Raw genomic sequence first — 21,147 nt, 5'->3', positions numbered from 1 at the left:
GATACAACGTCACATAACTCTCAGTGTCTGGTGATACAAAGTTACATAACTCTCAGTGTCTGGTGATACAACGTCACGTAACTCTCAGTGTCTGGTGATACAAAGTTACATAACTCAGTGTCTGGTGATACAACGTCACATAACTCTCAGTGTCTCCTGATACAAAGTAACGTTACTCTCAGTGTCTGCTGATACAAAGTTACATAACTCTCAGTGTCTGCTGATACAAAATTACATAACTCAGTGTCTGGTGATACAAAGTTACATAACTCTCAGTGTCTCCTGATACAACGTCACATAACTCTCGGTGTCTGCTGATACAAAGTCACGTAACTCTCGGTGTCTGCTGATACAAAGTTACATAACTCTCAGTGTCTCCTGATACAACGTCACATAACTCTCAGTGTCTCCTGATACAACGTCACATAACTCTCAGTGTCTCCTGATACAAAGTCACGTAACTCTCAGTGTCTGTTGATTCAACCTCACATAACTCTCAGTGTCTGCTGAAAGAAAGTCATGTAACTCTCAGTGTCTGGTGATACAACGTCACATAACTCTCAGGGTCTGCTGATGTAAAGTCACATAACTCTCAGTGTCTGTTGATAGAAAGTCACATAACTCTCAGTGTCTGTTGATAGAAAGTCACATAAGTCTCGGTGTCTGCTGATGTAAAGTCACATAACTCTCAGTGTCTGTTGATAGAAAGTCACATAACTCTCAGTGTCTGCTGATACAAATTAACATAACTCTCAGTGTCTGTTGATTCAACCTCACATAACTCTCAGTGTCTGCTGAAAGAAAGTCATTTAACTCTCAGTGTCTGGTGATACAACGTCACATAACTCTCAGTGTATGCTGATGTAAAGTCACATAACTCTCAGTGTCTGTTGATAGAAAGTCACATAACTCTCAGTGTCTGTTGATAGAAAGTCACATAACTCTCAGTGTCTGTTGATAGAAAGTCACATAAGTCTCGGTGTCTGCTGATGTAAAGTCACATAACTCTCAGTGTCTGTTGATAGAAAGTCACATAAGTCTCGGTGTCTGCTGATGTAAAGTCACATAGCTCTTAGTGTCTGTTGATAGAAAGTCACATAAGTCTCGGTGTCTGCTGATACAAAGTTACATGACTCTCGGTGTCTAGATAAAGAAAGTCATTTTCTTGTGATACAAAGTCATATAACTCTCAGCACATAGTGATACAAAGTTGCATAACTCTCACTGTTTACTGATACAAAGTCATATAACTCTCGACGTTGGTGATACAAATGTACATAACTCTCAGTGTCTGGTGATACAAAGTCGCATAACTCTCAATGTCCCCTGATACACAAATCAGATAGCTCTCGGTGTCTCCTAATATAACGTCACTTAACTGTCGGTGTCCGTAGATACAAAGTCACAGAACTGTCGATGTCTGGAGATCCAAAGTCACATAACTCTCAGTGCCTGCTGATACAAAGTCACATAACGCTCAGTGCCTTGTGATGCAAAGTCACATTACTCTCACTGCCTTGTGATACAAAGTCACATAACTCTCGGTGTCTGCTGATACAAAGTCACATACCTCTCCGTGTCTGGTGATACAAAGTCACACAATTATATGTTTCCTGATACAAAGTCACATAACTCTCAGTGTCTGGTGATACAAAGTCACATAACTCTCAGTGTCTGGTGATACAAAGTCACATAACTCTCCGTGTCTGTTGATTCAACGTCACATAACTCTCAGTGCCTGGTGATACAAAGTCACATAACTTTCCGTGTCTGTTGATTCAACGTCACATAACTCTCAGTGTCTGGTGATACAAAGTTACATGACTCTCATTGTCCCCTGATACAAAGTCATATACCTATTCGGTGTCTGTTGCTACAAAGTCACACAACTCTCACTGTCTGCTGAAACAAAGTCACACGACTCTCCGTGTCTGGTGATACAAAGTCACATAACTCTCCGTGTCTGGTGATACAAAGTCACATAATTCTATGTTTCCTGATACAAAGTCACATACCTCTACGTGTCTGGTGATACAAAGTCACACAATTATATGTTTCCTGATACAAAGTCACATAACTCTCAGTGTCTGCTGATACAAAGTCACATAACTCTCAGTGTCTGCTGATACAAAGTCACATAACTCTCAGTGTCTGCTGATACAAAGTCACATAACTCTCACTGTCTGCTGATACAAAGTCAATATAACTCTCCGTGTCTGTTGATACAACGTCACATAACCCTCAGTGCCTGGTGATACAACGTCACATAACCCTCAGTGCCTGGTGATACAAAGTCACACAACTCTCACTGTCTGCTGAAACAAAGTCACACAACTCTCCGTGTCTGGTGATACAAAGTCACATAACTCTCCGTGTTTGGTGATACAAAGTCACATAACTCTCAGTGTCTGCTGATACAAAGTCACATAACTCTCACTGTCTGCTGATACAAAGTCACACAACTCTCACTGTCTGCTGAAACAATGTCACATAACTCTCCGTGTCTGGTAATACAAAGTCACATTATTCTATGTTTCCTGATACAAAGTCACATAACTCCCAGTTTCTGCTGATTTAAAGTCATATTTATAACTCGGTTTCTCCAGTGTCTTGTAATACAAGTCGTATAACCCTCAGTGTCTGCTGATACAAAGTTACATAACTCACAGTGTCTCTTGATACAATGTCCCATAACTCTCGGTGTCTAGTGATACAAAGTTACATAACTCTCAGTACATAGTCATACAAGCTACATTACTCTGAGTGTCTGCTGATCACATAATCACCCGGTGTGTGGTGATAGAAAGTCACATAGCTCTCAGCGTCTTGTGATACAAAGTTAAATAACTGTCAATGTCTGCTAACACAAACTACTCAGTGTCTGGTGATACAAGTGAGTGAGTGAGTGAGTATGGTTTTATGCCACTTTTAGCAATGTTACAGCAATATCACGGCGGGAGGAACCAGAAATGAGCTTCACACATTGTACCCATGTCGGGAATCGAACCCGGGTCTTCGGCGTGACGAGCGAACGCTTTAACCACTAGGCTACCCGACCGCCCCTGGTGATACAAAGTCACATAACGCTCAGTGCCTGGTGATACAAAGTCACACAACTCTTCGTGCCTGGTGATACAAAGTCGCATAATTCTCAGTACATAGTGATGCAACGCTACATAACTCAGTTACATAACTCAGTGTCTGCTGATACAAAGTATCATTACTCTCAGTGTCTGCTGATACAATGTTTCATAATTTGGTGATACAAAGTCAGCACATACACGTGTAGTATCTGGTGATACAAAGTTACATACATGTAACTCTCGGTGTTTGCTGATACAAAGTTACATAACTCTCAGTACATAATCATACAATGCTACATAACTCTCAGTGCCTGGTGATACAAAGATACATAACTCTCAGTACATCGTGATTCAAAGGCACACAACCCTAGCATATATGCTGGACTAGCACTACGTCAAACAGTCTGGACGCGACCTTCAAGATAATATATTCATGGACATGCCTAATATATCTGAACCCTTCCAGATAGTAATGGTATATTCTCATTCATGTGTGTTCTCTTGTACCTTTGCTTCCTTGAGACCGCATGTTCACCGGTGATATTCCTGTTGTTTACCAACATTAGTGAGAGGGGGCGGACTGCTGTGCCCACTGCTAAATCACGCGCCGCCCTATGTGTAAGTTCATGCTTTCTGTGATGTAGGTGTACAACCACAGCAAAACACTTGGCAACCGCGTGTTATCACTCCCCAACTGCACGATATATACTGCGGACGTTCAGTCGCGGTTAACAACGCCGTTGTTGAACCTAGAAGACAGTTATAATATGTTATTATCTACGGCCTTAACAAAACATAAGAGAAGAGAACCGGACTTTATGCTACTCACAATTATGTAGTAGTATGTTGAGAGTAACAGAGGAACGTACTCTGTAGGAGCGAACCCGGCCCTTCAGATGTATGGTATAGGCCTCTCATTTCTCTCAGACAGCCATCACCCTCCCGGAGTACGACCAGTCTGGTCAACGGCGAGAGAGCTGGACAAATAACCATATAGTATGAGTTACACAATCATCTGGTGACACGTCTATGGTAGCCTGGCAGAGCCTGTATGCAGTTACTTTGGTATGCAAACACGCAGCTAACTAGGATGATATTAGGCTTGTCCGATCCTATAACAACCAATGAAAGGGTACAAACAGGCACCAACACGCAGCTAACTAGGAGGATATAAGTCTTGTCCGATCCTATAACAACCAATGAAAGGGTACAAACAGGCACCAACACGCAGCTAACTAGGAGGATATAAGTCTTGTACGATCCTATAACAACCAATGAAAGGTTACAAACAGGCACCAACACGCAGCTAACTAGGATGATATTAGGCTTGTCCGATCCTATAACAACCAATGAAAGGTTACAAACAGGCACCAACACGCAGCTAACTAGGATGATATTAGGCTTGTCCGATCCTATAACAACCAATGAAAGGGTACAAACAGGCACCAACATTGCAGTAAACATATGAAATGGATGATAAGCTCTTGTTATAATGTATACTGAGTCAAATTAAAACTTCACATTTTTAAAAGTAATCCCATATATGATATACAACGGACAAATGTTTCAGAGAAGGTAATTTTTAATCATTAATGTCCAAAGAAGGCCTTTAATTAACGGTGGTAACCATAATTTGTTCCAAGCACCTACGGTATTCGGTAATAACATCAACAATTTAAATCATAAGTCCCAAGCACGAGAATCTGATGACACACAAGTTCAGTAGTGTGTATGGCCACTATGTGCGTTGACAACAACGCCTCCACAACGCCTCCGCATGGACCTTGTGATGCTTGTGAACACATGATTGGGAAGACGACGCCATTGTTGCTGCAAAATGGTGCCAAGATCTTGCAAATTCTGTGGTTGGTTCTGGAGAGTGCGCAGACTTCTGCCAAGAGCATCCCAGACGTGTTCGATGGGATTGAGGTCGGAAGACCTTGACGGCCAGTCCATGACGTTGACTCCGGCATTCTGAAGGAAAGTCCTTGTCAAAATTGCTGTGTGGGGTCTGGCATTGTCGTGTTGGAAGATCAAACCGGGTCCATGTGCTGCCACAAAAGGCCAGTACCTGGTCGCGGTAAGCAGCAGCGTTGAGGTTGCCACGGATGACAAGAAGCCTGGAACGTGCATTGCCACAGAAAGCACCCCACACCATGACACTTCCGCCTCGAAATCTGTCAACTTCCTGTACACAACACTGGGCGTAACGTTCATGACGGCGTCTCCACACCCTCGCCCTACCATCAGCAAATCGAAGATGAAATAGGGATTCATCATTGAAGACGACTTGATTCCAATTCCTCTGAGTCCATCGTAAGCGTCGCTGTGCCCACAATTGACGTTGACGTCTGTGTAATTGAGTCAGAATCGGCCCGCAGTATGGCCGTCGTGCTTGAAGGTGAGCAGTTCTCAGACGGTTTCGAACAGTTTGCGCACTCAGTCTACCCCTAAACAGTTCATTTCTGGTTGATGTAGCCGTCAAAAATCGGTTACGGAGGTGACGTAAGACAATCTGACGATCTTCTGCATGTGACGTCACACGTGGTCGATCTGGCCGAGGGCGATCAGCGGTGGTACCCGTTTGCTGTAGACGCGTCTGTAAATCATAAACAGTCCGTCGACTACAACCCATCGTCCTTGCGACTTCATCTACGGACGTTCCTGTCTGCAACATGCCGATGGCGTGTTCACGTTGCACATTTGAAAGGCGTGGCATGACAAATGGCCGTAAAGACTTTTGTTTTCTTGTGTTTTCCTTTTTTTGTTAATGACTGCTAACAAGTATGGCTGAAAACACGTGCGGTATTATGGCCACGTGACCAGTTGCACATGAAAAACCACTTTTGCCACTATAGTGCTGTGCACATGATTTTGATCGATTCACCTGCACAAAAACGGGTGTTATCTGAAGACAATACGTGGCCATTACTGTTTAAATACACAATAAGGGCCCACAATGATAACTGGTCAAAATGTTAAAATTTTAGGATTGTGAAGTTTTTAATTTGGTTCAGTATATATATTTTGACTGTCAAAAGCCTTTATAACAAAATAAAGAAAAAGTTCAAAATTATCTTTGCCCAAACGCTAATCTTTAAATTTAAAAAATGAAAAGTTGCAAACGAACCGTAATATCTATTAATATTTGAAATACTAATTGAGCATATGCATCACTTTAAATAAACAAGCGAAAAACAGTTTAACTGTGCTTCATGCAAAGTGGTGTAGTTGTTTTGTTATTTAAAATAGCAACATACTATTTGGTCATTCGTCTGGTCAATGTTTTATCATAAGACATTCATTGACGAAACCCATACCTGGCAACAGGAGACAGAGCGACACGCCCTAAAGAGGGGTGGTGTGACACCTCAATCAACAATGTCAATATCGGGTGTGACTATTTGCGTTGAAACGGGTGAGGCAGCGGCGTTGCATTGAAGGCACGATCAATCAGAGATTGGTGTTGGCGGGCATTCTCCTGCTGTGACGTTACGTCCCTGCATTTGCACGAAGGGTAGAACGGGATCTCGAACGATGTCTTCCCGGTAGCGGACGTCACTCAAGTTTGACATAAACGATGATGAGTTGTGATCTCCCATGAGTAGTGACGCCATCCAATAGCATTACACTTCCATCCGCAAACTGAAAACTTTGGGTAACGCAAGCGTCGGTGAAACGTTCTCCTCGACGCCTGTAAACCCTTGCACGACCATCAGAGCCATCGGCTGCGTACGGTTCTGACACTTATTAGTTTCAAACCAGGAGCTGTTAATGTAGAAGTTTGGTATAGATTCCATAGATGCACCAACGAAATATGGTAGTCTTGTTGACGTGACGTCACACGTTGACGACCGGCTCGCGGTAAGTCATGAGTGTTGCCCTGCTGTAGATGGTAATGTAAACATGTCTGCAGCAATACCCTCCACGGCGCGTAGACGTTGCTTTTCAGGAAGCCGGGGCATTGCGAAAGCGTTATTTACGGTGTATCAGCATCATGCTCCCAACAGACAGGCAAACCTCCAAACTGTGCGCCGTGCATTTAACGCGCACGTGCAAATTGTGAATCACGACCTTAAATTGGAGGAGATGTCTTCATTAATATGTATGGAAAGATTAATCATTTAATTTCAGAATATATGTATTATCGAACGATGATGACATTGGGAGGTGAAATGGGGTTTAACGTCGTGCTCAAGATTATTGCACTTACATGGCGACGTGCATGCAAGTGTGTGTGTGTTTGGTTGCTTCTACTAGTCCGGACCATTGCCGATTATATATGCTAACCCACTGAGATACTATGCCGCAGTTTAACATGACTACCCAGCTCAGACAGAGTATACTGACTCCGAGCCGATCTGTCCTTGTTTTAGCCCCTTAATGCCGAGCGCCAGGCAGGGTAACAACAAGTAACATCTATTAACGTCTTTTGCTCTCCGGGCGGACGCATTACCACTAGACCGCGGAGGCGGTCCACTGATATTGGGTTGGTATACAGCTTGTAAGGATGTTTTACGGACAGACGGCACCCGTTTCCTATATACCCTTCCACATACCTTGTAAAGGTGTGGTATGAATATAATATTACTTTATATTATTTAAAAAAGAATCCTTTAACACTTTGTGCAAAAAATGAGCATTATTGTTAGGGTGTGTCCATTGGTCCCAGAAGCATACTGTTATGTATAGGGGGGCACGGGGAGCCCAGTCGTCTCAGGCGCCGCGTTTCGCTGTGCAGAGTTGCGTCCCGCCAGAAACCTATGATTGTGGGTTCGAATCCCGGTTCGCCCCGATTATGTTTCTAGGTTTGTCAGCACCATACCCGTGCTCGTGGGTTTCACCAAAGTTGTAAACGTCTGGGACCTGCATCACTTCGTGCTTTCCTCCCACATTAAGCTGACACGCCGTGATATAACTGGAATAATGTTAAAAGAGGCGTTAAACACAACTCACTCACTGTTATGTATAGGATAAAACACACCTCCGAGGTTTTGGTTGAAAATGTAAAACCGCGAGCTTAAAAATAAAGAACCGAGCTCTATGTTTTATTTTTTCAACCAAAACCTCGGAGGTGTGTTGTATTCAACTTAAAAACCGTCTAAATGCAGGAAGTACCAGAGAAAATAAGAATACATCGACATAACTTATAGTAAAACAATACAGTGTGTCGCGATATAAAAGGATTTCAATCAAAGCGTGCGAGAGAAAAACCACGTGCAGCATGGACTAGCTAGAGTCATGACATGATACATTGAACAACACCTCATCAGCTGTCCCAGTGGCCCAGTTGTGACAAACCTTAATACGATATGTAAAGTTGCAGGTTCGATTCAAGTCACGGAATTTTCAAATAAACAAAATGTGTGACTTTTAACCAATCATCAAACACAATTGTGTTCATATCAAGTGGCAAGTTTTTAAAACGCCAATTGTAAAACCTAGGTATTGAAATGTAAAACCTCAAAGCAGGTTTAGAAGTGACCCATTTCAAAACCAAGCTTTGGAAGAGAACCTCTTCAAAACCTAGGATTGGAAGATGAGCTGGTTACTCTCTTCATCCTCTCGCACTCACTGTAATGGATCTATTACAAGTGATGTAACCAGCTGTGTTGGGTTGCGTCACATCCGGTATGTACAGGTGAATGCGCGACTCTTACCGTTTCACCTCTTTCTGCCCACCTGTCGCAGTCTCAAGGTCCTCCTCTAGGAGAGCAGGCACTGCCATTGCCACAGTCGTTTCCCAGCGCCGACCCTTCTGGCTGCCACACAAATCTGCTCATGTATAGAACTTGCAGGCTGCAATAAGACCACTTGATGTTATCCTTCAGGAACTGATGTTTAAGTTTGTAATCAGATATCAAGGTAAACGTCCTTACAAGAATCTCAGACTGGTGGTTATCTTCACAACACATTTCCATTCATCTTCACACCTCAGAAAGGAACATTGCATTTTACACACAATATTTCTATCTAACTACCACTGTTTCCGTCGTTTGTCAGGTCAATATTGCACGCTTTGTGTGGTCCTGAGGAGGGAGGCTCATTTTGCATTCCTAACAAGATGAAAACTGATAATTTGTTTCGTTGATTAAATACTGTTCAAGTAAGGCCCGTAGGTGTATACTCATTTTGGCATGACCAAATAAAAGGCGAACGCTTTGTTGAACCTGAAACATTGAGTGATAGGGCAATGTCTTAACAGTCAATTTGAATAAACCCAAATTTAATCGTAAACGGCAAAATATTTTAATAATTACACACACAACTGTTGGTTGTCGTTCATACGTGGAATGTGTGAATATTAGGTTTAACAAAATGTTTTTCATTGATACAAAAGTTTTTTGTTCATATCAGTATACAATGGACAAACAGGTATAAAGTGATACTCATCAACTGTAATGTTGAAGATGAGATGCATCTCAACCGAGTCGATGGTTATTCGAAACGTATTCAGACCTTACGTATTCAAATATTTCTCGGTACTGACATTCTTTTTGATAACGACATGATAGTTGCCTTTAAAAGAAACCAAGCTGCAATGTCATTGTTAAAATATATGCCTTATGTGTATTGCATTCTTCAGATTACCGATGGTGTTTCTGATGTCTCACATGGCCTTACACATGTTTGTACGAGGTAAGTAACCATTCCGTAGACGTCACGTGTAAATGACTGTCGGACTCTCGGAGTCACCCAATCCAATCCAAATTTGCATCAAATATCATGATCTGGAATACAGACTGGCACAAGTATTCATAATGAAAACAAACTGCATTACGCCATACTGAAACACCAAACGAGTTTCAGACAACAAGTATAACTGAGCAAGGGAGATAGGTGTATGGATGTACACCTGCTGTATTGCATTGAAAGCATCATTTAATAAAGAAGTTGTATATCCATAGAACTATCTCCATTGTTCATCATGTCAACTTCTCAATGTCACTTCAAGAAACACGTATAACTATTGCTTAGTTTAGAGAGAATACTGGCTGGCTACTCTGTGACCTGAAGAAGCTGTCGGAACGTGCTGAGGGGCCATACGAGAAGGAACTATTTGAGAAACATAAACAAAACATAAAAGGATTTTGACATCTGTTTTAATTCATTTCACGAACAGCAGCACAGTTTGAAACTGCATAAAAAATACTCCGAATCTGATTGCAGTACAGACCATATATAAGCTTCCAAGAAGAGTCTGGTCATCAAGTAGTATCAGTTGTGAGGTTTGACTCCTAGTATGTGTCTGTATCCAGGCGATGCCACCACCTCCCTCCATCTTCTCCTACAGGAGTTCTACGACTGGCGGCTGGAGGATTCGCCCGAGTTCGCCACCTACTCTGGCACATATCGCTTTAACGACAGGCTGCAGGCGTTCAGTCTCGCCCGAATGGACGAAAGAAAAGTAAGTGTGTCCTTTTAAAGTAATTGTTTTTTCTTCACTCAATCATCTACCCGTGCAAATCATTGAACACACAGAAAAGTACTTGATGCGATGCCATTATTGGAATAGATTCAGTAATACTATCGTGTTAACATGCACCTGGTGTTTTGTTTTAGGAAATAGCAGACATGTTTAAAGAGGATTTAGAAACTATTGATGCTTCAGAGCTGTGTAAGACGGACAGGATAAATTACCGCATCTTGAAGGATGTGCTTGAGACCTACCTGGAAGGCTACAGATGGAGGAGGTGGGTGTTACGTGCACACTTCGGTTGGGTTTCGCTGTCATGATCTCATGCATTTGTTTGAATAAGATAACAGTTTAGTCAATGGACATAATGGACATAATTTATTCAGAGAGTTTAATAAATTAGACTAATGTGCAATCACACGCTTTTTACAAACGGGAATCAAGAAAATTGTACTAATTTCTTTTGAACTACAGTTTGTAGATTCTGTGTTCACAATCTACCATAAAATTACCCTCACTGTTCCTACCGCTGCATTATCTGAGGGTGATATAATGTATCGGCTTGTCTTTCATAGCACTCTTCATGATATATTATTCCGCTGAAATAGTTTTCAATGGTTAAATATACACAACCTACTGTAATTTATTGCCTGATATGACTGTAACTAAAGTATTCGTCCATGGAATTCAGATATGGGTCAATCAATCCTTTGAACTTCCTGGAGGGAATACACGTGGACCCAGTTCACCACGTGGAGGCCACGCCTTTCTTCACACGAGGCGACTATGAAAACTTCCTTGTCAGACTTGAGAATACCCCATTGCAAGTATGTTGTCATAAGGAGGTCATGGGAACACATTGAAACACTGTCAGACATGACATCAGCTCCAATAGCAGCATCAGTATGTTAGCGATCTGAAGAATGGAAACACTGTCAGACGTTACCTCAGCTCCAATAGCAGCACCAGTATGTTAGCGATCTGAAGAATGGAAACACTGTCAGACATTACCTCAGCTCCAATAGCAGCATCAGTATGTTAGCGATCTGTAGAATGGAAACACTCTCAGACATGACATCAGCTCCAATAGCAGCATCAGTATGTTAGCGATCTGTAGAATGGAAACACTGTCAGACATGACATCAGCTCCAATAGCAGCATCAGTATGTTAGCGATCTGTAGAATAGAAACACTGTCAGACATGACTTCAGCTTCAATAGCAGCATCATTATGTTAGCGATCTGTAGAATAGAAACACTGTCAGACATGACATCAGCTTCAATAGCAGCATCAGTATGTTAGTGATCTGTAGAATGGAAACACTGTCAGACATTACCTCAGCTTCAATAGCAGCATCAGTATGTTAGCGATCTGTAGAATAGAAACACTGTCAGACATGACATCAGCTTCAATAGCAGCATCAGTATGTTAGCGATCTGTAGAATAGAAACACTGTCAGACATGACATCAGCTTCAATAGCAGCATCAGTATGTTAGCGATCTGTAGAATGGAAAGTTGACGTAACAAACGTCATTAAGGTGTAATTTTTAACCGAATTCTTTTAACTTCCTATTTATCTGACCTGGGCCAATGACAAGAAGTTTTGCTATTGTTGCCGTGAACCAACATACGCATTCGCTGCCATGCTTTCGTCTCCATCTTACAGTTAGCTGAATATCAGGACCTGTATCGAACAGCGATCGGAATCAACCATACCATGCACAATGTCTCCGTTGTAAGTATAACGTGTCCATGCATCGTCTGACATTTATGATTATGTAATCTTAGTTATAGGCAAGAAATGATAGTTTAGGTTCATCAGTACTTATATTTTGCCTATTGGTCATACTCTGCAATATATGTATGTCTCCTGACAGATTCGAGTACCTGCACAAATAGAACGACTGCTTGTCCGCCCGGAGGAATCGCCATTTTATGAACCTTTTACAGGTCTTCTAGACGAATTCCCCTTTTCTGACACTGCCAAGTGAGTACTGTTCCGAATCTAGCACTCAAACTCACCAACTCACACTGACAAGTAGGTTGCACTCAACTCACCAGCTAACACTGCCAAGTAGGTTGCACTCAAACTCACCAACTCACACTGCCAAGTAGGTTGCACTCAAACTCACCAACTCACACTGACAAGTAGGTTGCACTCAACTCACCAACTCACACTGACAAGTAGGTTGCACTCAAACTCACCAACTCACACTGCCAAGTAGGTTGCACTCAAACTCACCAGCTAACACTGCCAAGTAGGCTGCACTCAAACACACCAACTAACACTGCCAAGTAGGCTGCACTCAAACTCACCAGCTACCACTGCCAAGTAGGCTGCACTCAAACACACCAGCTAACACTGCCAAATAGGCTGCACTCAAACACACCAGCTAACACTGCCAAGTAGGCTGCACTCAAACTCACCAGCTAACACTGCCAAGTAGGTTGCACTCAAACTCACCAACTCACACTGCCAAGTAGGTTGCACTCAAACTCACCAGCTAACACTGCCAAGTAGGCTGCACTCAAACACACCAACTAACACTGCCAAGTAGGCTGCACTCAAACACACCAGCTAACACTGCCAAGTAGGCTGCACTCAAACTCACCAGCTACCACTGCCAAGTAGGCTGCACTCAAACACACCAGCTAACACTGCCAAATAGGCTGCACTCAAACACACCAGCTAACACTGCCAAGTAGGCTGCACTCAAACTCACCAGCTAACACTGCCAAGTAGGCTGCACTCAAACACACCAGCTAACACTGCCAAGTAGGTTGCACTCAAACTCACCAGCTAACACTGCCAAGTAGGCTGCACACAAACACACCAGCTAACACTGCCAAGTAGGCTGCACTCAACCTCACCAGCTAACACTGCCAAGTAGGCTGCACTCAAACACACCAGCTAACACTGCCAAGTAGGCTACACTCAAACACACCAGCTAACACTGCCAAGTAGGCTGCACTCAAACACACCAGCTAACACTGCCAAGTAGGCTGCACTCAAACATACCAGCTAACACTGCCAAGTAGGCTGCACTCAAACTCACCAGCTAACACTGCCAAGGAGGTTGCACTCAAACTCACCAGCTAAAACTGCCAAGTAGGTTGCACTCAAACTCACCAGCTAACACTGCCAAGTAGGCTGCACTCAAACTCACCAGCTAACACTGCCAAGTTGGTTGCACTCAAACTCACCAGCTAACACTGCCAAGTAGGCTGCACTCAAACTCACCAGCTAACACTGCCAAGTAGGCTGCACTCGAACTCACAGCTAACTCTGCCAAGTAGGCTGCACTCAAACTCACCAGCTAACACTGCCAAGTAGGCTGCACTCAAACACACCAGCTAACACTGCCAAGTAGGCTGCACTCAAACACACCAGCTAACACTGCCAAGTAGGCTGCACTCAAACACACCAGCTAACACTGCCAAGTAGGCTGCACTCAAACTCACCAGCTAAAACTGCCAAGTAGGCTGCACTCAAACTCACCAGCTAACACTGCCAAGTAGGCTGCACTCAAACACACCAGCTAACACTGCCAAGTAGGCTGCACTCAAACACACCAGCTAACACTGCCAAGTAGGCTGCACTCAAACACACCAGCTAACACTGCCAAGTATGCTGCACTCAAACTCACCAGCTAACACTGAAAGTAGGCTGCACCTAAAACTCACCAGCTAACACTGCCAAGTCGGTTGCACTCAAACTCATCTGCTAACACTGCCAAGTAGGCTGCATTCAAACTCACCCGCTAACACTGCCAAGTAGGCTGCACTCAAACTCACCCGCTAACACTGCCAAGTAGGCTGCACTCAAACTCACCAGCTAACACTGACAAGTAGGTTGCACTCAACTCGGTAGCTAACACTGCCAAGTAGGCTGCACTCAAACGCCATCCGGTAACATTGCCAAGTAGGCTTCCTTTAAACTCACCAGCTTACACTGCCAAGTAGGCTGAACTCGAACTCACAGCTAACACTGCCAAGTAGGCTGCACTCAAACTCACCAGCTAACACTGCCAAGTAGGTTGCACTCAAACGCACCCGCTAACACTGAAAGTAGCCTGCACCTAAAACACACCAGCTAACACTGCCAAGTAGGTTGCACTCAAACTCCACCCGCTAACACTGCCAAGTAGGCTGCACTCGAACTCACAGCTAACTCTGCCAAGTAGGCTGCACTCAAACTCACCAGCTAACACTGCCAAGTAGGCTGCACTCAAACTCACCAGCTAACACTGAAAGTAGGCTGCACTCAAACTCACCAGCTAACACTGCCAAGTAGGCTGCACCTAAAACTCACCAGCTTACACTGCCAAGTAGGCTGCACACAAACACACCAGCTAGCACTGCCAAGTAGGCTGCACTCAAACACACCAGCTAACACTGCCAAGTAGGCTGCACCTAAAACTCACCAGCTAACACTGCCAAGTAGGCTGCATTCAAACACACCAGCTAACACTGCCAAATAGGCTGCACCAATACCTCGCATGAGTGTGTCAGGTGGGTTGCACTCTACATCAAGTAGGTGTCACAGATGAAAGATCATGGATTGTAAAATGTGAGCAGTCATTGATCGTTTATTTATACTTAACTTAATGTTGAATTTGCAGAAAGGACCTACGAGACAGAGCATATTCGTTAATTCAAGGATTACTTGGGGCATTCCAAGACATGAAGACATTCCTGGAAACAGTGAGTTAGCAACATTGTCACCAAAACGTTTGTATACTCGTCTTTAAGTCACGTCGTTTGCTTGAAATAGGAGTGACAAGCCGGGATACTGTAAAGTGTGCATTATTGTTTTCTTAATTTTAGTTACTAAAACATTTGGGACACGAAGATATATTACTTGCTCACATTTAATTTTGTGGATAACATGTTTCCCTCATTATTCCTGTAGGACTATTTCCCCCGGACTAGGCAGGGGTGGGGAGTGGGATCACTTGATGATGGCCAGAATTATTACAAGGCGTGTCTCCAATGGCATCTGTCGACAGCCATGAGTCCAGAGACCGTTTATCAGATAGGACTTCAAGAGGTGGAGAGGATCGGTGGGCTGATGCGGAAGGTGAGACATGATAAGATTGGCTTGAGGAGTGGGGGCTGATGGAGAAGAGACATGATAAGATTGGCTGGAGGAGTGGGGGCTGATGCGGAAGGTGAGACATGATAAGATTGGCTTGAGGAGTGGGGGCTGATGCGGAAGGTTGAGACATGATAAGATTGGCTTGAGGAGTGGGGGGTGATGGAGAAGAGACATGATAAGATTGGCTGGAGGAGTGGGGGCTGATGCGGAAGGTGAGACATGATAAGATTGGCTTGAGGAGTGGGGGCTGATGCGGAAGGTTGAGACATGATAAGATTGGCTTGAGGAGTGAGGGCTGATGCGGAAGGTTGAGACATGATAAGAATGGCTTGAGGAGTGAGGGGTGATGGAGAAGAGACATGATAAGATTGGCTTGAGGAGAGGGAGCTGATGCGGAAGGTGAGAAATGATAAGAATGGCTTGAGGAGTGAGGGGTGATGGAGAAGAGACATGATAAGATTGGCTGGAGGAGAGGGGGCTGATGCGGAAGGTGAGACATGATAAGATTGGCTTGAGGAGTGGGGGCTGATGCGGAAGGTTGAGACATGATAAGAGTGGCTGGAAGAGTGGGGGCTGATGCGGAAGGTTGAGACATCATAAGATTGGCTGGAAGAGCGGGGGCTGATGCGGAAGGTTGAGACATGATAAGATTGGCTTGAGGAGAGGGGGCTGATGCGGAAGGTTGAGACATGATAAGATTGGCTGGAGGAGAGGGGGCTGATGCGGAAGGTTGAGACATGATAAGATTGGCTGGAGGAGAGGGGGCTGATGCGGAAGGTGAGACATCATAAGATTGGCTGGAAGAGTGGGGGCTGATGCGGAAGGTTGAGACATGATAAGATTGGCTTGGGGAGTGGGGGCTGATGCGGAAGGTTGAGACATGATAAGAATGGCTTGGGGACTGGGGGCTGATGCGGAAGGTTGAGACATGATAAGATTGGCTTGGGGAGTGGGGGCTGATGCGGAAGGTTGAGACATGATAAGATTGGCTGGAAGAGTGGGGGCTGATGCGGAAGGTGAGACATGATAAGATTGGCTGGAAGAACGGGGGTTGATGCGGAAGGTGAGACATGATAAGATTAGCTGGAAGAACGGGGGCTGATGCGGAAGGTGAGACATGATAAGATTGGCTGGAAGGGCGGGGGCTGATGCGGAAGGTGAGACATGATAAGACTGGCTGGAAGAACGGGGGCTAATGCGGAAGGTGAGACATGATCAGATTGGCTGGAAGAGCGGAGGCTGATGCGGAAGGTGAGACATGATAAGATTGGCTGGAAGAGCGGGGGCTGACGCGGAAGGTGAGACATGATAAGATTGGCTGGAAAAGTGGGGGCTGATGCGGAAGGTGAGAAATGATAAGAATGGCTTGAGGAGTCGGGGGGATGGAGAAGAGACATGATAATATTGGCTGGAGGAGTGGGGGGCTGATGCGAAAGGTGAGGTATGGTAAGATTGGCTTGAGGAGTGGGGGCTGATGGAGAAGGTGAGACATGATGAGATTGGCTTTGTACTTTGTGTGTCTCGTGAAGAGGAGAGGGGCTTCAGGGGTTAGTACGTTGTGTGTCTCGCGAAGAGGAGAGGGGCTTCAGGGGTTAGTATGTTTCGTGTCTCGTGAAGAGGAGAGGGGCTTCAGGGGGTAGTACGTTGTGTGTCTCGTGAAGAGAAGAGGGGCTTCAGGGGGTAGTATGTTGTGTGTCTCGTGAAGAGAAGAGGGGCTTCAGGGGGTAGTATGTTGTGTGTCTCGTGAAGAGAAGAGGGGCTTCAGGGGTTAGTACGTTGTATGTCTCGTGAAGAGAAGATGGGCTCCAGGGGGTAGTATGTTGTGTGTCTCGTGAAGAGGAGAGGGACTTCAATGGGGTAGTATGTTGTGTGTCTCGTGAAGAGGAGAGGGGCTTCAATGGGATAGTATGTTGTGTGTCTCGTGAAGAGGAGAGGAACTTCAGGGGTAAGTATGTTGTGTGTCTCGTGAAGAGGAGAGGGGCTTCAATGGGGTAGTATGTTGTGTGTCTCGTGAAGAGGAGAGGGGCTTCAATGGGGTAGTATGTTGTGTGTCTCGTGAAGAGGAGAGGGGCTTCAATGGGGTAGTATGTTGTGTGTGTCGTGAAGAGGAGAGGAACTTCAAGGGGTAATAGGTAGTGTGTCTCGTGAAGAGGAGAGGGGCTTCAGGGGTTAGTACGTTGTGTGTCTCGTGAAAAGGAGAGCGGCTTCAGGGGGTAGTACGTTGTGTGTCTCGTGAAGAGGAGAGGGGCTTCAGGGGGTGGTACGTTGTGTATCTCGTGAAGAGGAGAGGGGCTTCAGGGGTTAGTACGTAGTGTGTCTCGAGATGAGGAGAGCGGCTTCAGGGGGTTGTACGATGTGTGTCTTGTGATGAGGAGAGCGGCTTCAGGGGTTAGTACGTAGTATGTCTCGAGATTAGGAGAGGGGCTATAGGGGGTTGTACGATGTGTGTCTTGTGATGAGGAGAGGGGCTTCAGGGGGTTGTACGATGTGTGTCTTGTGATGAGGAGAGGGGCTTCAGGGGGTGGTACGTTGGGTATCTCGTGAAGAGGAGAGGGGCTTCAGGGGTTAGTACGTAGTGTGTCTCGAGATGAGGAGAGCGGCTTCAGGGGGTTGTACGATGTGTGTCTTGTGATGAGGAGAGCGGCTTCAGGGGTTAGTACGTAGTATGTCTCGAGATTAGGAGAGGGGCTATAGGGGGTTGTACGATGTGTGTCTTGTGATGAGGAGAGGGGCTTCAGGGGGTTGTACGATGTGTGTCTTGTGATGAGGAGAGGGGCTTCAGGGAGTAGTACGATGTGTTTCTTGTGATGAGGAGAGCGGCTTCAGGGGGTTGTACGTTGTGTGTCTTGTGATGAGGAGAGCGGCTTCAGGGGGTGGTACGTAGTGTATCTCGTAAAGAGGAGAGGGGCTCCAGGGGGTGGTACGTTGTGTATCTCGTGAAGAGGAGAGGGGCTTCAGGGGTTAGAACGTAGTGTGTCTCGAGATGAGGAGAGCGGCTTCAGGGGGTTGTACGATGTGTGTCTTGTGATGAGGAGAGCGGCTTCAGGGGTTAGTACGTAGTATGTCTCGAGATGAGGAGGGGGCTTCAGGGGGTTGTACGATGTGTGTCTTGTGATGAGGAGAGGGGCTTCAGGGGGTTGTAAGATGTGTGTCTTGTGATGAGGAGAGCGGCTTCAGGGGGTGGTACATAGTGTGTCTCAATGAGGAGAGCGGCTTCAGGGGGTTGTACGATGTGTGTCTTGTGATGAGAAGAGCGGCTTCAGGGGGTTGTACGATGTGTGTCTTGTGATGAGGAGAGCGGCTTCAGGGGGTGGTACGTAGTGTATCTCGTAAAGAGGAGAGGGGCTCCAGGGGGTGGTACGTTGTGTATCTCGTGAAGAGGAGAGGGGCTTCAGGGGTTAGAACGTAGTGTGTCTCGAGATGAGGAGAGCGGCTTCAGGGGGTTGTACGATGTGTGTCTTGTGATGAGGAGAGCGGCTTCAGGGGTTAGTACGTAGTATGTCTCGAGATGAGGAGAGGGGCTTCAGGGGGTTGTACGATGTGTGTCTTGTGATGAGGAGAGCGGCTTCAGGGGGTTGTACGATGTGTGTCTTGTGATGAGGAGAGCGGCTTCAGGGGGTGGTACGTAGTGTGTCTCGAGATGAGGAGAGCGGCTTCAGGGGGTTGTACGATGTGTGTCTTGTGATGAGGAGAGCGGCTTCAGGGGGTTGTACGATCTGTGTCTTGTGATGAGGAGAGCGGCTTCAGGGGGTGGTACGTAGTGTGTCTCGAGATGAGGAGATCGGCTTCAGGGGGTGGTACGTAGTGTGTCTCGAGATGAGGAGAGCGGCTTCAGGGGGTTGTACGATGTGTGTCTTGTGATGAGGAGAGCGGCTTCAGGGGGTTGTACGTAGTGTGTCTTGTGATGAGGAGAGCGGCTTCAGGGGGTTGTACGATGTGTGTCTTGTGATGAGGAGAGTGGCTTCAGGGGGTGGTACGTAGTGTGTCTCGAGATGAGGAGAGCGGCTTCAGGGGGTTGTACGATGTGTGTCTTGTGATGAGGCGAGCGGCTTCAGGGGGTGGTACGTAGTGTGTCTCGAGATGAGGAGAGCGGCTTCAGGGGGTTGTACGATGTGTGTCTTGTGATGAGGAGAGCGGCTTTAGGGGGTGGTACGTAGTGTGTCTCGAGATGAGGAGAGCGGCTTCAGGGGGTGGTACGTAGAAAACCTTATCCATACGAAGCAGATGGGACAAGGGGCGAAAATGTAGGGCAAATGTGTTGTTCTTCTATGAGTATTTGCAAGACAAGTGTATCAGATAGTGATGTGAAGATCACCATAGTTATAATGACGAAATAGCACTAAGCTACCTATTAAAGCCAAGCAGTTGAATGACCACGGAAGGTTAACTAATGTTACAATTGTTATTTCAGATTGTGAAGAAGCAGAACTTCAAAGGGTCAATTACTGAGTACTTTGCTTTTCTCAGGAACAATACCTCCCTGCATACAGATTCAGCGGTAACTTATTCAAATACAGCAGTATACAACCAGATGCTCTGAAAACTGACTTAACCTATACATTCATGATAAATGATTCTTTGAAGGTCATATATAATACACTGCCAACTCATATAGACGCGTACATATTCCATCAAATGCATTTTCTTTGGTTTTCAAATAATACCGATGCCGTTATATCCCATCCCAGCACAACCCATTTTCACTGCTGTAGATTTACAACGTGAACACTTGACGTTCTCAAATACCCATGTCGGCTTTCAAACTGTCAGAAACTGTCTCCTGCAGCAGGCGTGCTTGAATGCAGGTATTTCCTAGATACTGTGAACATGTCTTTCAACGATAATGCCACACCACCCAATGAATGGTTGTCGCTACTTACCTCCAGCAACAGGATGTACGGACACTAACCTGCTTGCTCACCGGATCTTAATATATCGAATGAATCCTTACATACTTACCATTCAGACCTACCACCCCTCGATATTGAAGTCTTACAGGAAGCCTTTTTGAGAACCTGTCAAGCGACCCCTCAACCTCCATGATGGGAGCAGATCCATATGTTCAGTGTGTACAGGGGTTATTCGACATAGGGAAGATCACTTAATATACTGATCGTTGCAAACTGGCAAAACTTGTTATTCTAGGGAATCTGCGATATTCCTCACACTCAAGTAATAAGTTCTCTATGAGTGACTTTCATTTAGTTGTTGTAATCTGATTGCTCAGTTGTTTTGGTGCATATACAACAACAGACATGTTTTCTGAAGCTGCACTTGTTCTATTTTAGCACACGTTGATGACCATTCAACAGTTGCTAGTAGTTTATTCCAGTCCCATGTCCCCTCTCGCAATAGATACCATTACGCAGGAGACATTAGTCTTCCCTTCCCGTAGTCGCCATTGATCTCCAGCAGTACATCTTTCCCTTCTTGAACCGCCTTCATGGTCTGATGGACGTGGCGTCTGTCTGAAGACCGGAAGGAAGGGTGAAGCGTCCTTGGTCGCGTCATACCACAGGGAATTAAGAGATGGTACTTTCAATCGATC

The 21,147-nt window shown here is 45.2% G+C and overlaps 1 protein-coding gene across 2 annotated transcripts in view; it reads left to right on the top strand.

Annotated features, from left to right (window-relative positions):
- The window catches only part of LOC124125991, a 42,054-nt gene that overhangs the window by 3,776 nt on the left and 17,131 nt on the right, over positions 1 to 21,147 (top strand). The window contains exons 2-10 of one of the 2 annotated variants that reach the window (XM_048391192.1): positions 9,670 to 9,722; positions 10,343 to 10,491; positions 10,647 to 10,777; positions 11,192 to 11,327; positions 12,168 to 12,236; positions 12,379 to 12,488; positions 15,124 to 15,205; positions 15,414 to 15,581; positions 20,011 to 20,097. In XM_048391192.1, coding sequence (XP_048247149.1) covers positions 9,670 to 9,722; positions 10,343 to 10,491; positions 10,647 to 10,777; positions 11,192 to 11,327; positions 12,168 to 12,236; positions 12,379 to 12,488; positions 15,124 to 15,205; positions 15,414 to 15,581; positions 20,011 to 20,097 — 985 coding nt within the window. The remainder of the gene's footprint in view (positions 1 to 9,669; positions 9,723 to 10,342; positions 10,492 to 10,646; positions 10,778 to 11,191; positions 11,328 to 12,167; positions 12,237 to 12,378; positions 12,489 to 15,123; positions 15,206 to 15,413; positions 15,582 to 20,010; positions 20,098 to 21,147) is intronic. The other variant, XM_048391194.1, reaches the window with a different exon arrangement.

Source organism: Haliotis rufescens, unplaced genomic scaffold, assembly GCF_023055435.1.
Source record: "Haliotis rufescens isolate VD_foot unplaced genomic scaffold, xgHalRufe1.0.p SCAF_9, whole genome shotgun sequence".
Taxonomy (NCBI): domain Eukaryota; kingdom Metazoa; phylum Mollusca; class Gastropoda; order Lepetellida; family Haliotidae; genus Haliotis; species Haliotis rufescens.
Note: the sequence above shows the minus strand (reverse complement) of the source record. Positions and strands in the feature narration are given on the sequence as shown.